Genomic DNA, 22007 nt, shown 5'->3' with positions numbered 1-22007 from the left:
CAACACTTTCCCTGGAAGGGCAATGCTTTGTTTTGAAATATTAAATTGAAAAGGGAATAATATTAATTTTTACTTTCTACGTTAAAAAGTACAATGAACAGGAAAGAAAATGTCACTAGTTTTCCAGTGAGAAGGTAAGTATGCATGTACTACAACAGCAAAGATAATAGTAGGCAAATTGTCCATCACTAATTTCATTATTTTCTTATTCTACTTCTTATGTTGTTCTTAAATGTTAATTCTGTTGATGTGCTCTGCTTATTGACGTTTTTATTTCAATTCATGACTTTTGGGTGCCTTACCAGAAGGTCACCCTTCCCCCCTCAGTATTTCGATGTCGGGCCACCTTCTTCAGGACATTTGTGGAGCGACTACAAAAATGAAGAATTAGCGCACTCTGGTCTAGGAAGTCTGACAATCCCAGCCATTCGATTGGATTCACTGATACCCATCACGCAATGAAAAGTAGCTTGTTGTGTATTTGTCTTCAAGGGATGTTGCACGACGGAATTTAGAAGTTTTCCCACTCGTATAGGTTAATCGCGGTGTTAGAGATGAATAGTTATGTGATTAAGTACATACAGGGTTGTATTCAGTGTTTGAAAGAACTAAGTTACGTAGTTTCATGTAACAGTTACTTTTTGAGGAGTTTTAACTGTAACTAGTTTTAATAGTAAGTAGCTGTAATTGTAACGGAGTTCTTTTTTGCATTACAAGTAACGTTATTGATGGTGTGTAATTTGTTAGCAAGAGACTTTTTCCAAGAACTAACTGTAAAAGTATCTTACATTTTCTTTCTTGGACCAGTGCATGGCCGTATTTAGAGTTTTTTTTTAGGGTTCAACCCCCCCCCCCGAAACTTCTGGCATGTTGGATTAATGGAAGTTCAGAAACCAAAATTTGTAACACATTTTCAAAAATGTATTCGCAGTTTCATAAAAATACAACAGAGAGACAATCCTGGAATGATCGAGCTAGAATTTTCAAACATTTTGAATTCTGAAATTTGAGCGAAACTGATTGAATTCTCAGAATCACAGATCACCCGCGACCCCTTCATTTTCACTTTCAAGTGCTGTTCCTGGATCAGGCTGAAAATGCTCTTGTGATTGTCCCAAAATTCCCGTTCCAATTTTTAAATTACCCCATCCAATTTTGTATGGCGTTACATTCACTATCCTTCACCGAGCGGTTCGATATAGTACAGCCAACTGCAAATTAAACAGGATGAAAAATATTCTCCCGAAGGAAAATAAGTTGGCAATGTTGCGAACACCGATGCATTCTTGTTAAGACGCTTGAGGAGCGTCGAGCAAACTTTCCTGAAAAGCACAACTCCAGTATCGAAGGTCATGCTACACGTGGATTGGCAACTTTCGGGAGTATGCTATCTGTCTACACAATTCTTCCCAAATACCTGTTTGAATCTTCTACTCACATTTTATTTTTCAAATGTAGTTGTCTGACATTGTATTCATTTTACAATTATTATTATTTGTTCATATTTTGATTTGCTTTTATGTCACTTTTATAATATTAATCGAAACTATGAAGATTGATGATAATTAGATTAAATTGATGAAGAAACACTTAAAAAAGAGTTTACCAGACGAGGATCCGAACCCGGAACCTAAAGCGGGTAGGTTGGGGAAGACCGTCACTAACTCCCAGCCATGAACTGGCTTATAACATTTGTAATTGCTCAGGAGTATTTTTTGTTCTGTCCATGCCTAATATATGCTTTCGGACACTTAATTTATAAGTGACACACTTCGTTCGGTGAGGACAAGCAACGTATTGATTCAGAGGAGGAACACATCTCGTTCATATACTAGATACAATCATGGACTATACTTGAGAGTGACGTGCTAGACACTACTTTCGGAGATCAGTTCGACATAACAATTTTGATATACAAGTTGCATTTTCTCTACTTAGATTCATTATGTCTTAATTTTATCTTAATAGATAATCTCGCAACAACGCAAAATGTTTTAATTGACATGAATTCACAATGACTAATATATACAGAACCTACATTTTTTAAATGAGAAATCTAGGTGACGAAAATATGATTCATCACGAAATAAAAATGCAATATTCATTCAGTACACTAAAAATGCTAACGAAAGCAGACTTTATTATATATTATTAGTAACACTACACACTAACGTTTCCATCCTCTAACAGGGTTTCCTTCGGAGTACGATTCACAAGGCTTAATAGGATTATCGGTCACTACAAAGCAATAGCTATAAATATTAGATAAACCTGAAATGAGGGGTTAGTGTTCACCATAAGAGAGTTGCAGCAGGTAAAACAAAATACACATATGTAACGAACCTGAGCGTTTAATGTTTTATATTTGTAAGAAGTTAACTAACTAACTAACTCTCTAGCCTTCTTAAACCTGAAGGTTCATGGCTGCAGACACAGGCCTTCTATCTGTCCCTATCTTGAGCAAGATCTGTATACTCTTTTCCATCCCTACCGATTTCCTTTAGGTCCATCTCAACGTTGTCCCTCCATCTTCGTCTTGGCCTTCCTATAGGTCTCTTACCATCAGGTTTCCCAACAAGAATCCTGTGAACTCCTCTTTCCTCTCCCATTCGTGCCACATGGCCTGCCCACCTAAGTCTTCTTGATTTAATTATTCTAATAATATCTGGACATGAATACAAATTATGTAGTTCTAAATTATGTAACCTTCTCCACTCACCTGTCTCCTCATCCCTTTTAGGTCCAAATATTTTCCTAAGGATCTTATTTTCAAATACTCTCAATTTGTGTTCCTCTTTCAATGTAAGGGACCAAGTTTCACACCCATATAATACTACAGGCAAAATTACTGTTTTGTATATTTTAACTTTTAGTTTCTTAGATATTAAACGAGAAGACAAAAGTTTATGAATAGAAATCTAACATGCATTTCCTGAATTAAGCCTACTTTTTATTTCCTCTTTAATATAATTTTCATTTGTTAATATTACTCCTAAGTATTTGAATTTGGAAACTGGTTCAAATGAGTTGTTATCAATAATTAGATTTTGATTATTACCTAACACTTGGTTTCGGCCTGTAAGCATATATTTAGTTTTCTCTTTGTTAACTTCCAAACCTATCTGTTTAGCAGTTTTGAAAAATATTTTAGCATTATTCTTAATTGTATTTATATCATCCCCTAATAAGTCTACATCATCTTCATATGCTAACAACTGAGTCATACCATTTAATTTTAGTCCTTCGTTAGTTTCTTTTACCTTCCTAACAGCATATTCTAAGGCAAAATTAAAGAGCAATGGAGATAATGCATCTCCTTGTTATAACCCATCATGAATTGTAAATTTGTCAGACACATTAATACCCATACTTTCTGTTTCACTGGTGCATACTTTTATCATACTAACAAGCTTCTTAGGTATTCCAAACTCGACTAATATATTATATAATTTATCCCTTTTGACCGAATCATATGCTTTTTTGAAATCAATGAATAGCTGATGGACATTTTGATTATATTCCCACTTCTTCTCAAGTGTCTGTCTGATGTGAAAAATTTGATCTGTAGTTGATCTGTTACGTTTAAATCCACATTGATAATAACCTATAATTTCATTAGCATATGGGGTTAGTCTTGTTAAAAGAATGTTAGATAATATTTTATATGTTGTTGAGGGTAGAGAAATTCCACGGTAATTACTGCAGTTCATTTTATCACCTTTTTTAAACACAGTAACAATTATGGATTCTTTCCACTGTTGAGGTATTTCTTCTTTATTCCATATTAAACAAATTAATTTATGAATTTGACATATTAACGAATTTCCACCATATTTAATTAACTCGGCTGGTATTAAATCAATGCCAGTTGCTTTGTTATTCTTTAGCCTTTTAATAGCATCTTTAACTTCAGTCAAGTTAGGTTCTGGAACTAAAGGTTCTGCTGTGTGCACTTGATTTACTTCTGATTTATCTCCTACATGAACATTTAAAAGGTCATTAAAGTAGTTCTTCCATCTATTTAGAATATCGCTTGGGTCAGCTAGAAAATCACCGTCTTTATCTTTTATCAAGTTTACTTTAGGTTGCCACTCCTTTCTAAATTCATTTACACCTTTATATAAATCTCTGATATTTTTGTTTTTGCTGTTTGTTTCAATTTCGTTAATTTTGCTTTTCAAGTAATCTCTTTTTTACTTCTAAACGTGTGGTTAACTTCTCGCTTTATTCTATTATAATTGCTTAGATTTGTATCATCAGAGTTATTTAACCACCTAAGTCTAGCCTGATTTCTTATTTCTATTAGATTATGACATTAATTATCAAACCATGTCTTACTTTTTCTTCGTTTATGGTATCCTATATTTTCTTTAGCTGCTGATTCTATTGCATTACGTATGTGCTCCCAATTCTTATTTACATCTGTTTCATTTATATTTTCATCATCATTTAAATCCTGCAAAACATCAAATCTATTTGACAGTTTAATTTGGTAATCTTTCTTAATTCTTTCATCAGCAAATTTTCCTGTATGAAATTTTAGAACTTTTAGATTTTGTTGCTTATGATTTATCACTGCGAGTCTTTCTCTTAATTTAGCAATTACTATATAATGGTCACAGGCACAGTCAACACCTTTGTGTGTACGAACGTCAATTATACTAGTATGCCTTCTCTTATCAATGAGAATATGATCTATCGGATTATGAGTTTTACCATCTGGAGAAGACCAGGTATATTTATGGATATCTTTATGTTTAAAAGTGGTACTTTTCACAATTAAATTCTTTGAGGTTGCAAAAGTAATCAATCTTATACCATTATCATTACTTAATTCATGAAGACTTTCTTTACCAATCGTGGGTTTAAATGTCTCTTCTTTGCCAATCTGTGCATTACAGTCACCTAACAGAATTTTCATATCATACTGAGAAAATTTATCAAAGACCTGTTCTAACTCTGTATAAAAATCGTCTTTATCTTCCGTTGGTGCATGTATGTTTATTAAAATAATTTTACACCACCTACCCTGTAAAACTGCATATGATATCCTATCATTAATAAATTCTACTGTTTTAAGAGCCGAGATAATTCTATTATTTATGAAAAAGCCTGTTCCAAAATTATGATTTTCAGTACCACTATAGAAAAAAGTATAATTTTTAGTTTTACAATTCCCTTCTCCTGGCCACCTAACTTCCTGGACAGCTACTACATCTAATTTATACTTAACTATCTCATTAACTGTACACTGAAATGCCCCAGGCCGGTAAAGGCTCAGAATATTCCAGGTGCCTAATTTAATATCCTTATTCCTAATGTAGATCTTATCCTTAGTCCAGGGACCTCCCAAAGTAGTCCCCACCCGGAGATCCGAATGGGGGACTATTTTACCTCCGGAATATTTTACCTTGGGAACATCTATGGCGTTATATTGCTGTTTCTTGACATGTCTTTTTACAGTGTAGAGTTGTCAGCTCTACGCCTAACCCCCAATATGAATGGAGGACGCACCTGTCGTTGGTCAGCTACAATGACATTGTAGTCCACCAACCATACCCCACTTCTGCCGATTGTGGGACGCTCATAGAGCCATGACAGGACAGCTCTGTATATTTATATATATTACTGTTTGCTCTCTTAACGGATACTGTAAGGCCACTTGAGAGGTAGGGAAAATCTTAGAATGTACGTTCCAATACCATTGTAATCCATGGATTCTCCCGTTTACAGCCAAACTTTGCTAACATTCGATATACCTCACACATTAAAATAAACACCAAAGCAAATAATAACATTAATATTAAACCCCCTCTCTGCACTTATAGTTTCTAGAATTCATTCATTCATTGTTTCATTCATACTTGATTGGTTTTAGCTGTTATACCAGCTCTACACCAAGTGTCCTAAAAAGAAGTTAAGATTTTCAAAATGTTTGTTACTTCAAATAATGTGCAAGTTGTCACACACAACTATAGTAAGATTGATGCAGTTGTGTTTGGAACTTGTATATATGTTTATAAGTACGTCATAATCTGTTCGTGTTGACGTCACTTTCTCATCTCAGCAGAGGAAGTGAACCCACCTGAATGTTTTTCACCTGACGACAGACAGACTCAGTTAAAAAACAGGTGAAGGTGAGAAATCAACAGAAACGTGGTAACGGTGAATGGAATGCCCGAATAGTGTAATTGGTAATTATTTTCGTTTCCTTCTGGCTATACTCGGAAATAATAATTAAGTACAGAAACTTTTGTGTATTTACGTTTATCTTGTCCAACGTTAATTCTATATGCAAGTGTGTTTAGTAATTGGGATGTGCTTTAATATGCTATAGAATTGTTCCTCTTCAGGCAGAATGTGATTATAAAACTGCGTTTAACTTCGAATACTGTGTTGTGCTTCTTTTCTACCCAGCAAGCCCTGATGATTTGCAAAGATTCTCATGTTCCCGACTAAAGGAGTAGCGGACGACTGACGACTGGTGTACAACCGGGGGGACGTTGCATAGTTATTTTGGCACACCAACGTGGGGCCAGAGTACATAGTTATTTTGGTACAATCGTGAGCGCTCGAGTGGAAAATTATTTTAACAATTCAAACGTGATGCCCGATTTAGTGCATACTGAAAGTGTTCGTCCATAAAATTCACGAAGGTGATAGTGAAAGTCTTTGGAATTCACTAAGATAAAATTGTGATAGTGAAGTGAAGGTATTTACTGGGAGAGCCATAGACGGTGTTGTAAAATGGATAAAGACGCGACAGGAATGAATCTGCGAAGCAGAGGAAGATCGACAATGGATGCAGATACCAAGTTTGGATGATGTGATGATCTTACCAATGACAGGGAATTCTTCCAGAGTTGCCAATGTTTGCAGAGGGTTCATAGTAATTGTGATGGGCAGGAAGTAACCTGGCCATCAAATAAAGAGATGCGATGCACATCATGCTTGTCAGTACCAGAAACAGAATCAGAACCAGAACCGAGCGTTCCTACCAAACTCTCATCAGATCACTGGCTACTTGATTGGTTGATGAAAGATAAAGCAGAACGAAACCAAAAAGAAAAGGAGGATGAGGAGCGTAGACGCAAGGAAACGAAAGAGGATGAGAAACAGCGTAAGAAAGAGATGGCTCAGATAGAGAAAGTTCGAAAAAAAGGAGATGATAGAGTTTAAAGTCATAGTTGAGTCTATAGAAGGAAAGAGAAAGAGGAGGAAGAGGAAAGGAGAAAAAAGGAAAAGAAGAGGAAGAAGAAAAGAGACAGAAAGAGAAAGAGGAAGAAGAAGAAAAGAGAAAGAGGAGGAAGAAGAAAAGAGAAGGAAAGAGAAAGAGCAGGAAGAGAGAAAGAGAAAAGAAGACTTAGGTATTTAGTTGAATAGATTGGAAACTAGGAAGAAAGGAGGATACAGGAAGATATAAAACTAAGGTCAGAATTACAGACTCTATTCTCTCAGCACAAACTTGAACAGGTTGAGAGCATCAGAGGAGAGATAGAAAAACTTAGTATTAAAGTCACTGAAAAGGTGGACGAAAGGGTAAAGGAAATTGTGGAAGAACAGCTACAGTTCTTAACAGTTCGACAAGGACTGATAGAGAAGGAACAGGGGCAATTGAAGAAGAATATGGAAACCTGTCTTGACATTGTCCAGTCTGGAAGAGAATCTGAATGTGACCCTCCACAGGGAGTTCAAGAATTAAAGAGTTCTGTAGAGTCTATTAATGTAGCACTACAAACCTTCGGTGAACGAACGGAACTCATAGAAAATATAGTGCAAGAACAGAAAGTTGAAATAAAGGAAGCTGGAGAAAAGGTTAATTTTCTCCATGAGAAGGCTAAAAAGATGGAAGTATCTCTTCGCCAAAAAATTCAGGAACATACAGGTATAAGTACGGTCAGTGAACTGCAGGAAACGATCCATAACTTACAGATTCGACCAGAAACCTCTTCCGATATACTACTTGCTCCAATTCGAGGACTGAACCCAGAAGCTACTGCCTATGAGCCTCCTGTTGTACTTCCAAACCCATTCTTCCCCGGTACAACTTCTGATAGATGCAAGAGGCGTAAAGAAAAGGATAGTAATGACGGTTTTTCTCCTCGACGCAGAACAGAGTTTAAGATGCCCAGAATGGCTGATATCGCGAACATTCCAAAGTTTGAAGGCGATATCGAAGCTCAATCTGCCGAACGATATCTGCGTGAATTAAATGTGAGTTTTAACTAAATGCAAGTGTCTCAGCACTATAGATTGGAATTATTACCTAGGGTTTTCACCGGCAAGGCTGAGCATTGGTTAGCTGGTAATATGGACAACTTTGTGAATTATGCTGATTTCTGCGCACGCTTTAAGGATGAATTTGCATCAGAAAAGGCGAAACAAAGACAACTAGCGGCTGTGAGGAACCGAAGGTATTCTCGCCTGGTCCACGACAACTTAGAGAGTTTTGCCTGGAGTGTCTACGCAGCGTACAGAAACCTAGCTGACAATTTTAATGAGAGTGAAGTTCTTAATTTGATCATTGAACAGTTGCCGTATCGCATTCTGAATCTTTTTCTGGCGCACGCTCCACGAAGTGTGGATGAATTGACACATTTCTTAAAGGACTTCGATATTTATGATGACCCTGATACCTGGAAGAATAAAGAGGACTCTAAGAATAAAGAGGCTGCAGGCAATAAAAGTTTTAAGATCCGGAATATCCAGACGGATTCAGAGAGCCGAGGAGGAAATTTCTCACTACCTCGAAGATTCAACAGAGGATTAGGCAGGAGAGGTTTCAACCAAGATCAAAACCAAAGACAGAGAAATTTCTACAGGCCTCGTCCAGAACAAGAGCGGAACTCTCCAGACGGATGGCGTTACCAAGAACGACGTTATCCTACTTCGATCAGACGGTACTCTCCACCACGTAGAAGTGACAATTGTGGTTCCTTCTCACCAAGACATGACGTTGCCTCAGAGCAGGAAGAACCATTTTAGACTACTAGAGAGTTTCTGCAAAACCAGAGATCCCAATCGTGTCAGACAAACTAGGACCTTCTCTAGGTGTTTCGCTTCCGTTTAGGCAAGGAGCCTCTGAGGAGCGTCCCATACAAGAATTACATGTAAATTTTCAGTTAACAGAAATAGAAGAAATTAATTTACAAAGCCAATTAAAATCAGCTCGAACATAAAAAACTAAGTACAAATCTCCTGCAGTTCCTGCAAAATTAATGAACATCTCGGTGACTTGCATTATTGATACTGGAAGTGAATGTTCAATATTAAGTTACGAGATCTGGACCCAGTTAATTAATCTGATACCAGGCATTCAAATGTAAAAGGTTTCTGACATAAGACTAGTAGATTTTTCCGGAAGTCATAAGAAGAGAGTGTTCGGAAGTATACGGATAGAACCGGAAATTGGTGGCATGAATTTTAGCACAGAAGTATTCATCTTAAAAGGTTTTCGTACGGATTTTCTTCTAGGTATGCCTTTTCTAAGACAGCACGAAGCAGAAATAAGTTTCAGGATGAATTCAGTTACTTTGTTGTTCGGTAGAACTCCTGATCAAGAAGAAGGGAATCCTGCAGATATATAAATAGTGCGGTACATCCAAAAGGTGAAGGATGAGGAGGAGAAGTGAATATATAAAACCGCGGACCTCAGAGAGAAGGTTGAAACCATTAATATTTTAAATGATTCCCAGAAGCAGGAGCTAATAAACGTGCTGACTCGTTATTTAAAGGTATTCTCTGAGAAGCCCGGAACAATGGAGAATGCTGAGTGTGAAATTACTTTAACAAGCACCAAACCAGTCCATCGCCCACCATACCCCGTGTCACTTTCAAAAAGGGCTGCTCTGGAAAAGGAACTAGACTTATGGAAGGACTGGAATATCATTCAACCGTCAGTACCTCCTTACTTAAATCCTCTATTGGTTGTAGACAAGTAAGATGGGAGTGTCAGACCATGCATAGATTTCCGACTGCTAAACTCCATCATGTTAATATCTAAAAGTACGGTTCCGCCAATTGATGAGTCTCTTCAAAAGTTAAAAGGATCCCGGTATTTTACAAGTTTGGATCTTGCCTCTGGTTATTTACAGATTCCTTTAAAACGAGAGTTCCGCAAATACACGGCGTTCGCATATAAAGGCAGACAGTATGAATATTTGAAAATGCCTTTTGGTTTGTCAAATGCTGTGTCCACTTTTGTATACGTAATGCATCGAGTATTTGGGCCAGAAACAGAACATTTCATAACAGTTTATATTGACGACCTCTTGATTTTCGATGCGGATTTTAACACTCACATTCAGCACATACAAGAAGTACTTCAAAGACTGAAAGACGTAGGTCTTAAAGTGAAACTTACGAAGTGTAAATTTTTTAAGGGAGAACTAGTGATCTAGGACACTTGATTTCTAGAGACCATGTTAGAGTTGACCCTAAAAAGAATGAAGCAATTTTAAAATTCCCACAACCTAAGTGTAAGAAGGATGTTTGAAAATTTTTAGGTTTAGCAAATTGCAGGCGGAAGTTTATAAAAGAATTTTCCATCAAAACGAAGCCTTTATTAAGATTGCTCTCAAAGTCTGCTAAATGGAACTGTGACCAGGATCAAGAAACTGTTTTTCACCAGCTCAAAATTGAGTTAACAAATACTCCAGTCTTAGATCAGCCTAATCTAAAGAGAGGCTCTACCAAAGGGCTAGATTGCATCTTATTTCAAGAGCAAGGCGACGAGAAAACTGTCGTGCAGTACTCTAGCAGAAAATTAAAAGAAAATGAGAGACACTATTCGATTCACGAAATGGAATGTTTGGCTATTCTTTTTGGTATCAACAAATTTGAAATATATTTGAGAGGAAGGCATTTTAAAATATACACAGATCATCGTTGATTAATGTGGCTTCAAAATTCTAAAAATTGGAATTGCAGGCTTACAAGGTGGTCTCTAAAATTGCAGTCTTACTCTTTTGAAATTAAATACATCCAGGGAAAGGATAACGTGGTACCGGATATTCTGAGTCGCTATCCCAGCGATGAAGGCAAAGGGAAGGAAGAAGATAACTGTTTCCATGTAAATTATATATGGGAAGAATGAGGAGAAATAGAGGACATGACAAATTGGGCTGAAGCACGAGAAGATGATGTTTTTTTCCAAAGCATAATAAAGCTTTTGAATCAGCCAGAAATTGAAGACTCTCCGACTGAAACTAAGGTGAAAAACGTGTATCAGGTTTATGGAAGTCTCTTATTCCGAAAAACCTCCGGGGAAGAATTTACTTGGAAATTATGTCCTATAAAGTTCAAAGAAAAAGTGCTTCGGGAAAATCACGACGAACTAGGACATTTCGGGGTAGCAAAAACCCTAAAGAGAATAAAAAGTAGATACCTTTGGCCAAAGATGAAACAGGATGTTGCTAAGCACACTAAGGATTGCCTCGTATGTGCCAAGACTAAAATGGACAAGTTAAGAATCATCAAAGACAAGTTACATATTGATCAAAAGAGTCCTCACGAACTACTATCAATAGACCTGATCAGTAAATTGGCCATGTCCCAAGGATTCCAATACATTCTCTCCTTGGTAAATTCAGGAACAAAGTTCGTCTCCGTTTACCCACTGAAGCGTGGCACTGCCAGAGAAATAATCACTGTGATGGAGAAAGGGTACTTCACCCATTTTCCTAAAGTTAAGACAATCTTATCGGATCGAGGTACACAATTAACTTCTGTGCTGTGGAAAGAATATTTGGACAAAAAGGGGTGTTAAGTATTTATTATTATTTATTATTATCCGTGAGTTAAAAGAGAGTATTGTACGAGAAATCGGGAGAATTACAGTAGACGAGGGACATCATTTTCAACACCTTCTGTACACAATATGAAAACTGTAATTTTAATAAGCCGCCTCTAGCGACTGTCGCGAACCCGTTCACCAGGAAAGACAAGCGCTGATGCCGGGCCGCTTGCCGCCGAGTCTCGTAGCGAATGTCAGGGAATGCTCTGTATTATCTTTGCCGTTGTTTGTACATACATTTAACCTATATGCGGTCCTATAAAACACATACTTTTCTAGTGCATTATGGTTGTATATGAACAATATGAGCGTCGGAAAGTGGGATCGAACTGGTCTATAGAAACCCCCGCTCTCCCCTGAATTGACATAGTTTATTGTAAGTTATAAAACAGCAGAACGTTTGTTAGTTTTATTGTTAATAACGGAAATAGAATCCAGTTAGTTAGTATTCCAACAGAATAACCAAAGAAAAACGACGTTAGATCGAAAAATTGAGATTACAATATAGGTACAGTGGGATCCACTAGTATTGCTCGGCAAATTGTCCATGACCATTCTCATTAAATTTTCTCTTACATTCTATGTGTTGTTAAGCGAAAGGATTTTATGTGTGCTGGTGCAGAAGTTGTCAGCAGCTTGTTTTGAGTTTTATTTTAATTCTTGAAGCTCTTATTGGGTCAAATAAAGTGTACGAACATGGTGATGGACAATTTGTACGGTAATACTCATGGATCCCACTGTACCAGGTTATGTTTTACCATTTAATCCAAAGAATAACTTGTTCCACAGTTTTCAAAATTCCAAAAATTAAATTTTATGTGAATGGTCAAACAACGTAAACTGTATGACTAAAATTTCACGCTTACTTTTAAAGCTTTTTCTTGAGGTATCTAAAATTTAATAAAGTATAATAACAAAATATAATAACTGTTGTGACGTCTTGTTCCAATTCGTTCTTCTTCTTGGCAATCCGTCACAACCCATTTCTTTATTATTATTTTGGAAGTACGTGCGTTCCCTTGGATATCTCCCTATAATAGAAAATAAAACGACACCCCCCCAAAATACACACACACACACACACACACATATAATATATATATATATATATATATATATATATATATATATATATATATATATATATATATATATATATATATCTTTAGTTCCTCTATCTCGGGTATTTCGCGTGCTGTTAGGAAGAAAACCAAGGATGAAACAAATTCAAATGGGCAAGGTCAAACTACTAAAACCCAGTATTTCTAAGTATTAAATAGTGCATCGCTCCAATTCCTTCTCGCATGTACCGCCAGCTGGTCGGGAGTTTAGTTGCGGGCTCGTCAAGTCCCACTCCCGACGAACTAACGTGTATATGACTTTGAAAATATACAACTGATTTTTTGTTCCTCCAAAAAAATACCGGCTAGCCAAGAAATTATACAGGAGAAAGGTGAACTTATCCTACACGGCGCCCTGCACCCTCCTTCATTCCCTGAACAAGTAAGATCGTGTATTTTCTCAATATAGTTTTTATTTTCTTAACAAGTGCCATTTTGTTATTTTTACAATAACGATACGTAACAGCGTGTTCCGTATAAATAAGCCCCCTTCAAACAAGAATCTGTAAACAATTGCCCCCTCGACAGATTTCACAAAAATATTAACTACGACAATCAAGGTTGATTATCGTGTTTTTTGTTGTTGTTTTTTTTACATTTTCTTTTTTGGTTCCACTATCTCTTACAAACCTTATATCCTTACAAAACTATGTTCTACATGTACATTCCTTCTCTTAACTACTCTCGTATTTGCAGGAATTAACCCCGGTGATAGGAAATTATTCCCAACTTAGCTCGCGATGTTTTCTAGAGATTGACAAAAGGGGGAAAAAGGAAAGAGGAGTGATTCAAGATTTATCAATTAAAGTAATACGGTAAATTAAACCCTTTAGGTAAAATACTTAACTCCATATTACGTAAAGCTTCCACGTTCTTGTCGACGACCCAGGTGTACGGGAAAAGAATGGCTGAGTCACGCACACCTTGCATCGGGCGGCTATCATGTCATGGAGCACAGTTACTGGAGTTGATGTTGTCGCGGTCGCAGCTGGGAGAGAACTCTGACTCGTCTAACAAGGAAACCTCTGCCCCGAAAAACTCGCCAGGTGGCAGTGCCGTCGATCCCATGCGAGCTTCTGGGAGGCAGACGAAATTTCTCAGCGAACTAACAATCCTAAGCATCGGGTCTAATTCCTCTTATACCGGGTGGGCCGAAGAATGTGGCGAAACGGGATAAACGAGTCCCGATTCACCACACTGTGCATTTCAGTATACACTGCATGAAACGTAAACTAATAAATGAAAACATTTGTGCTTCATATTCACACTTCTGATGGATAGAGTAGAAAAGTCTCCTCAAGGATATAAGGACAGCTATAATAATAATAATAATAATAATAATAATAATAATAATAATAATAATAATAATAATAATAATAATTATTATTATAAGTTTGGAATTAATTAGTTTATGTAATTAAAATATTATTATTATTATATTAACAATTATTATTATTATTTCTATTATTAAAATTTCTTGCGATGCTCATGGGAACCGTGTCCCCTTTAATGTAACCTTTTTATTCTTTGTTTCCCCAGGTTTCATGTTGTTTTATCTTAACTACCAGCAAGCGGAGATATTCCTTAGAACCACACCCTATCCTATCTTAAGGTCTCTAAACCGGTCATGCCTCTGGCTGGGGTTGATCTCCGCTTTTACAGCGAACATCCCTGGATTTTGTCCTTTCACAGCCATGTTTGTTACGCACTTTTTTTGTTGCGCTGTTGGTTTCATAGGGCTCACCATTTACATGTGGATTCAGGCAAGTGCTCATTTTTCATATGTTTACAGCTCACATAATATTATTTACACCTATTTAATCTACTTTCTTCTTTACTTCTTACTTCATTTCATCTTTGACTTATCTGCATTTACCCCCTTTTCATTTTGTTATTCTGTGCAAATTTTCTCTTCCATTGCATTCTCTTCCCTCTCGATTCTTATTTATCATTGCTTTCTTATTTATTTTCCCTTTTCTTTCCATCTTCTTTAATTTACTCTATGGTTTCAACTCTCCATCGTTTTTCTTATAATATTCGTGTCTTTCTGATATTCTATTCTCTCTTTATTTTGTTTTCACTTGCCAATTCAGTTTTAAATCTTCAGTCCATGTCACCTACTTATAAAATATTACATTTCTGACCAAGGTAAAATTTATTGTAAAATAGCGTTTCCACCCTCTAACATGATTTTCTTCAGACAAAGATTCACACTAAAATGTAATAAAGAACCAACCATAACATTTTTTATACACACATTATAGGGTGTATATACAGAACACATGAAGGGGACAGTCCTTATTTATATAAATATATATTTATGTTTTTAATTTTATTTTTATTGCTTCTCATCTTTTTATAGGTAACAAAATAGCAAATCTAAAGTCCGTAGAAAGATATATAATAAATGCAAAAGTAATGTATTTGCTTTTCTATTTTATTACATCGCATTTCAAACTAATTCGGCGAATCGTGGTGTTCGTATTATATAATAATAATTTTTTGTGTGTTATCCATGACAGTAATGTGCTTTTATTTCTCTGTGCTGCTAAATATTGCCAGTGTCGAACATTATCCCTGTTCCTTGTACCTGAGTGTAGTCTGTGTGCTTCAGTAAGTCCCACTGCTTACCGCAGATCATTATCCCGTTATTGTATTTATACGTATATATTCATCTAGACCCTCCATAAAAAAAAACTGACAATACGAGTAAATTGATGTAAAAGAAATGCATCAACGTAGATTTGATATATTTTGAGTTGCGAGTGTAGAAAATACATAAACACTAAAGTTATTTATTGTGCTTAGTGCAAGAGTTTGTGTAATTCTGATTTCTTTTAAAGATGATTTTCGACTACTCCTTTGGTCCTCAATACGTTACAAGAACTACAGCAAATCTGAGAACCTCTCTTGTTATAATAGAATCGGTTACATCAGTAATCGCATTGGTGTCCTTTGTACTATCTTGGCCAGAATTCAAAGGTAAGGGAGCAATTCCTGCATCGAAAGTGACTCGTGTATATACACCTTTGTGTATAATGTTACGCAAGCAAGAATTTTATGAAAATATTATTGTGGAGTTGATTTTAAGGTACTAATCTGATATTCCCCGGACAGATTTCTTCACTTTTACAGAAGAAACTACTTACGGTAATAAGTTTCTGTAGCATTGTCTAACATCTGGAAGCTGTTTTGTGTGATGTGGGAATGTTTCATAGCGGAAATTCCGGTTCTTTGTGTTTCGAACTGTCTGTGTTTGCAACGAAAGTTAGAATCATGACATGTCGTGGATGCGTGGTGAAATTCGTACCGGGTGTGGAAGATCCAGTGGATTTTGTAATTTAATTGAGCAAGGGATCGTGAAGAAAGGAAAGGAATGTCGAAAATGTGGCAGTGAATGTAAGCTACTCGTCAGAAAGAATGGGCTGTGGGTATGTGCCTAATATGACGTGTCGTGGATGCGTGGTGAAATTCAGGTATGTTTTCCGTATCCTGTAAACGGATTTCATCAAATTTAAAAGTTTGGTGGCTCATTTGGGGGCAGGTGACTCCGGTCAATTTCTAACATGTCTTTAACACGGACTCTATAGAGAGCGCCGGAGCGGAGGCGGGGCCGAGGTAGCGGTTGGGGGCGGTAGGTCAATTAGCCCAGGGGCGGAGTCCGGAACGGTGGGGAATTTGAACTCAAAAATTTCAAACGAAAATAATTTTTTAGTTTAAATTTCCCACCGATTCCGGGACGGATAGCCCCAAAAACCATTCACGGATAGCCCCACGAAACCGTACAATTTTCTTCGTAAAACAATGCGAAAAAGTTAAAAAAAGAAAATGGATCAGATGAGCTTTGTTCACGGGTATTTCTTGGGTTCCGAAGGTTGAAACACTGCATAACGAATGAAATCCGACAGAACACAAGCACGACACACGATTATAGTGCACCATATTGTGTTTCAGGCAAGCGAAAACACTACGACGAAGAAGTACTCGTAATGTGAAAAATTGTAATTACATTGATAAAAAAAACAACGTGAATACACCTTCAGGAATGTTCCGCGAAGCAGATAGGTAAGTACGAATGTCAAAAATTGACAAAACGAAGAAGTTATAGGTGTCCGGGGAATATCAGATTTTTACCGATTTTTAAAAGGACTACAAAAGTTAGTGCAACAGGAAGTGTTTTGGCTCCGCTTCCCTTTATGATGTAGGTACAATATTCACATTTTAAGTGCGCGTTTTAACGCTTATGATGGCCCTATCATTTTAATTTGATAATAGTTCTTTTCAGATGAATATCATGAAAACATTGGATAACAGAACAAGAAAATGAAAAGAGATTCCAATTTCAGAAATGAATTTGAAGTCAGCATTCATAATTTAATCTGAAATCGAAATTTTCACTGAAAATTGTCAATTCTGTTGATCGTATTTCACCAATTTCACTTAGAGGTGTACAGTGAGATCCATGAGTATTACCGTGCAAATTGTCCATGACTATTTTCATTAAGTTTTCTCTTGCACCCTATATGTTTTTAAGCGATGGATTTTTATGTATGCTGGTGAAGAAGTTGTCAACAGCTTGTTTTGAGTTTTCTTTTAATTCTTGAAGCTCTTATTGTGTCAAATAAAGTGCACGAACATGGTGATGGACAATTTGCACGGTAATACTCATGGATCCCACTGTACAGGACAGAGCGACATTTAACCTCTGCATCTAGCACTAATTGAACAATATAAACTAGATAATGTATATGTGTTGTTATATCTCTATTCTTATACATTCTTTCTTACCTATTCTGCTAATAACAAAAACAATATTACTTAATTTACATATTTTAATAATTATTATTATGAATTGATCTACAAATTATAGTATCTACGTATTAATTATAAACATTTATATTATTATTATTGAGACAGTTGGTTCGGACTCCTCACGAACAAAACGTGTCAACTAGACCTCGTCTCCCCTAATTGCATAACCTAGGTATCTATGATTTAAAATTTCAAAACCTAAAACTATTAGTAATAAAGCGAATATTTTAAAATAAATCTTTTTCTGTTAACGTTTTTTATTATTATTATTATTAAGGAAAAGATCGTCTGAAATGGTCGCCTGAGGATGGTGGGTACGAGATGCATGTTATAAGTGCTGTATGCGAATGGATTAATATATTCACCATAAGCTTATGGTTTTGAACCTTCACGAAACAGATGGGGCGCCTTCAGCTTCAGAGACCTCAGGTAATTCTTGAAGTTGTTCAGAAATGACAGAATGACATGCTATAAAGAAATATATAACAATTTCACCTTTCGTGACATGTTGGAGACGGACGTGAAACAATAATAATTATGATTATAATAATTACACAAAAATGAGTATTACTAATACTAAATTATATTAACAAATACTAACTCAACTCAATTTCTGTTATTTGATTAGAAAAAAAATAAGCTTCAAGCTGAGATACCTTTCGTGCAGACGCTACAAACTATGCACGTTAAACTGGCTTGTTTAATGCATACGAACCTTGAAGTAAGCGCGCAGTGGAAGATTTCCGCCTTAAAGGTCTATTTATTAGCTATGGGGCAGCTATGCTATTCGAATGTACAGATATAACACTTGTTCCAGATTATGCGAGTTTATTTACATAATGTGCAAGCACCATTAGACTACATAAATAAATAAAGTTTGTTGAATGAACTCGCTGAATGAATAGCATTGTCTTCTCACTTAGGCCAGTTTGATGGATATTCGTTTAACTAATTAATAATGAACTAAATCTGTCTTTTGACTGTCAAGTCACTTCTTCACATAGTATAGACGAGAAAGATGATGAACAAAATATAACTGAGTGAGTGAGTGCAAGATCGGAACTTAAAACATGACGGAAAGTACTTATCCTTGTCCTCCATATCGTGGTTCCTCGGACACCTTCACAAAGTGTCTACCTTGAGGAAAACAACTTCCTCTCCCTAGGTCAGAATCCAAAATGCGCTGCCTGAAGGGCTGCGAGGTCGCACCGAGACTTCCTTATTACAAGTATGTCATTGCGTAACCGATTCTATTGACCTCTGGTGGCAAAATTAATAATGATTCCATCAATCTGGCACAAATGAAACAGAAATATAACAAAATGACTGCTCCGCGCGTAGTGTTGTCCACGGGACGAGACGGGACAGGCTTTTAAAAATTCGAGACGAGACGAGATTGACCATGTGTCATGAGACAAACGAATATTTTCGAGACGAGACAGCATTTCCACGAGACGAGACAGGCCAAAGTCTCGTCTCGTGGGCAACACTATCCGCGCGCACTACGGTTCATAAAACTACACGTGGGTGTGACGGACCAATCACATGCAAGCTTTGCTGCTGCAGAATGAATTATTCATAATGATTGATTCGTTCTCCAACGACGTGTGCGAAAGCTCTCTCGATAATGTATAAACTTTAACACATATCTTATTGTTACAGATCACTATCTCCGGCCAAGAAGCCGAACTACACTTTAAAAATGGAACGAGTTTTTCTGATCAGAAACCACTTCAACAGTGACTCATGAAAATATCATTGTAGCATTATTATCATTCGCCCCTGATTGCTCCATGAGCACAACTTATTCTTGTAGTTCAGATGTCATTTAATGATGTTGCAAGGTGAGAAGTTACATTTTAAACGTTGTTTTGTTTTGCATTTTTGTATTAATTGAGAAATAAATTCTTATCAAAGATTGTTTATTTTGAAAAATAAATGATAAATTCATTTTCTTATTGAAGTTTAAAGTTAAGTTTTCACATGTGAGAATGTTTGTAATATATTTTCGAAATTTCGCAGTAAAGGTTAGAGATATGTACGAGGGGAGGCCGAAAAGTTCATACTCTTGCCTTGTTGTAGGTGCAATAGAGATATGTAATTTTACAGGTTGGTACTTCAAGAATAAACATGCCTTGTTTTTGTCAGTGCACTTAAACTAGAGTTAGAACCATGAGAGTTTTATAAGGTGCTACTTTGAAGAAAATTTAGTATCAAGGCATGATACGGCTCCTTCATCTTCAAGGTAAATTGTTCAAATAAACCATGAAGAGATTTCAAGTTGTGTATGGCGAGGAATGTACTACATCATGTAACACAGCTATATAAGCGGTTGTAGCCAAAGTTGAGCAGGTAGTGTTGATTGAACGAGTGTGTATAATTTACTTCGCTTTTCTGCTACTTTTGGGTAATCACGAAGATGAGGATAAGTAATGAAGAAACATATTAGTAGAGTTTCTGTTTATAACATTGATGTCATTTTACGTGCCAATAAGGTAACCTTATGATGGAATTCCTGGTTGTTCAAACTTTTCCAAGATAAGAAACGCGTGGAATAGACACAAAACATTTTGACTCTTACCAAAACGTTACGAGCTAAGGTTCTTGTCCCAGGGCTGATCCCTGGAGGCACAATTGGTGGCGTTAAAACCTTAGTCGTATCGGATTTCACCCTCTATATTAGAGGGTAGGACCCGTTGACCAACGGCGACGAGTCAGAGGTGAAGCACTAAAATTAAAGAAACACTAATTGAATAGTTACGTGACTGTTTTTTATTTGGCAAGCACTCCAATATATTATTTAAGAGGGAGAAGTTAGGGGAGAAGGATTAGCACCATAAAGGGGCAGATACTTATCTCCGGATCGCCTGGACGCTGGAACGGTCTGTTGGACACTGCTCCCGCTGGCTGGCCTCAGCGTCTCGCATCTGGACAGGCCCCGGCTTGGCACCCACGGATTCTGGGCGGCCCTGTAGACGATTCTCCCGTCCGGCAATCTCGCGACCCGATCTCAATCCTTGGCTTACTCGTTGACTTCTGCTGAGGCAGGTTGTTAACACCATTTATAGTGAGTGTTCTCGGGAGTTAGGAAATGCTTAGGATAGGTTTTCCGGGTATGGGCGGTAACGAAAAGAATGAGGACTTTTAAAACTAATTAGCTACTGATCACGGATGAACACTGGGGACATCTAGGTGATCCTCAAACAAAGCAAATGGGCAAAGCGTAGAAGCATGCCCCACCATCCACCTCGAAAAGGCTTAGTCGTAAGCAGGGTGGCTAAACATAATGATTTTTATTTTTAAAAAATCGTTCTTCACAAATTAGCCAAAAGTGGCACAAAAAGCGAAGTAAAATAAAGAAAAGCAATCAATTATTTCCACCGAGATTAGATTGGAAACATACGGCTTTCAATGACAGTACTAAGGAAGATATGCTAATCGGGACTGGACATACATTTTGAAGTGGAACCCGAACCGCTATGTGCCTTCCACTGAGTATCGAACCCGGGATCTCTTGATTACAAGGCGACCGCGTTACCACTACATCATCGGGGAGGCCCCTCTAAAGATTTATGAACTATATGTCCAGAAAATAAATGCTCGGTTGAAGGTGGCCTTGCAAGGAAAACTTCATAGATGAAAAATTTTGAGGTTAAATGTGTGACTGATCACATCATTCCTACCTGAAGTTTTTTTTTTTAAACTAAGATATTCTCTTTTCTGTGAGTTGCATCCCAATAATGTATTCCATAAGGATCTCCATGGGTGGCAGAAGGTACGAGGGCCACTATTGACATTTTGAGCCTTGGCAACACTGATTGAAGTTAGGCGTGATTTGACGTTTGCACGGAATCGTCTGGCATTATTGACCATAACGTACTTCAAATGTTTTGTCAATAGCTTGATTTGTGTTGTTTATGTTGGCTTGAAGATTGCGCGACAACAATAAAATGGAAGTAACTCGTGAACATTTTCGTGCGATGATTTTTTACGATTTTCGACGTGGATTATCAAGACAAGAGTGCATCGATCAACTTACTTCCACATTTGCCGATGAAGCCCCATCCTTTGCCACTGTGAAACGCTGGTATAACGAATTTAATCATGGCCGCCATTCGCTCACCGACGAGATTCGCGAAGGTCGTCCAAAATCAGTTGTTGTTCAAGAAAACATTGATGCTGTGGAAAACCTAATACTGCAAGATCGTCATGTGACATACTGTGAGATTGAGGCAACCATAGGCATTAGTTCCACCAGCATATATAAAATATTACATGGT

General features: G+C 36.9%; 1 protein-coding gene and 1 long non-coding RNA gene across 3 annotated transcripts in view; both read left to right on the top strand.

Annotated features, from left to right (window-relative positions):
* LOC145985962 (uncharacterized) overlaps window positions 1-22007 on the top strand; it is a 49553-nt gene that overhangs the window by 9620 nt on the left and 17926 nt on the right. The gene's annotated exons all lie outside the window — the stretch shown is intronic.
* LOC145985961 (DNA damage-regulated autophagy modulator protein 1-like) lies at window positions 14570-19562 on the top strand. The gene is made up of 4 exons (XM_083120107.1): window positions 14570-14678; window positions 15759-15897; window positions 18005-18156; window positions 19390-19562. Exons 1-3 carry the CDS (start codon window positions 14610-14612, stop codon window positions 18109-18111), a joined length of 315 nt encoding a protein of 104 aa, XP_082976233.1. The 5' UTR covers window positions 14570-14609; the 3' UTR covers window positions 18112-18156; window positions 19390-19562.

The sequence above is a fragment of the Lepisma saccharinum genome, chromosome 3, assembly GCF_977018435.1.
Source record: "Lepisma saccharinum chromosome 3, izLepSacc3.1, whole genome shotgun sequence".
Taxonomy (NCBI): Eukaryota; Metazoa; Arthropoda; class Insecta; order Zygentoma; family Lepismatidae; genus Lepisma; species Lepisma saccharinum.
This window is presented reverse-complemented; position numbering and strand designations above follow the sequence as displayed.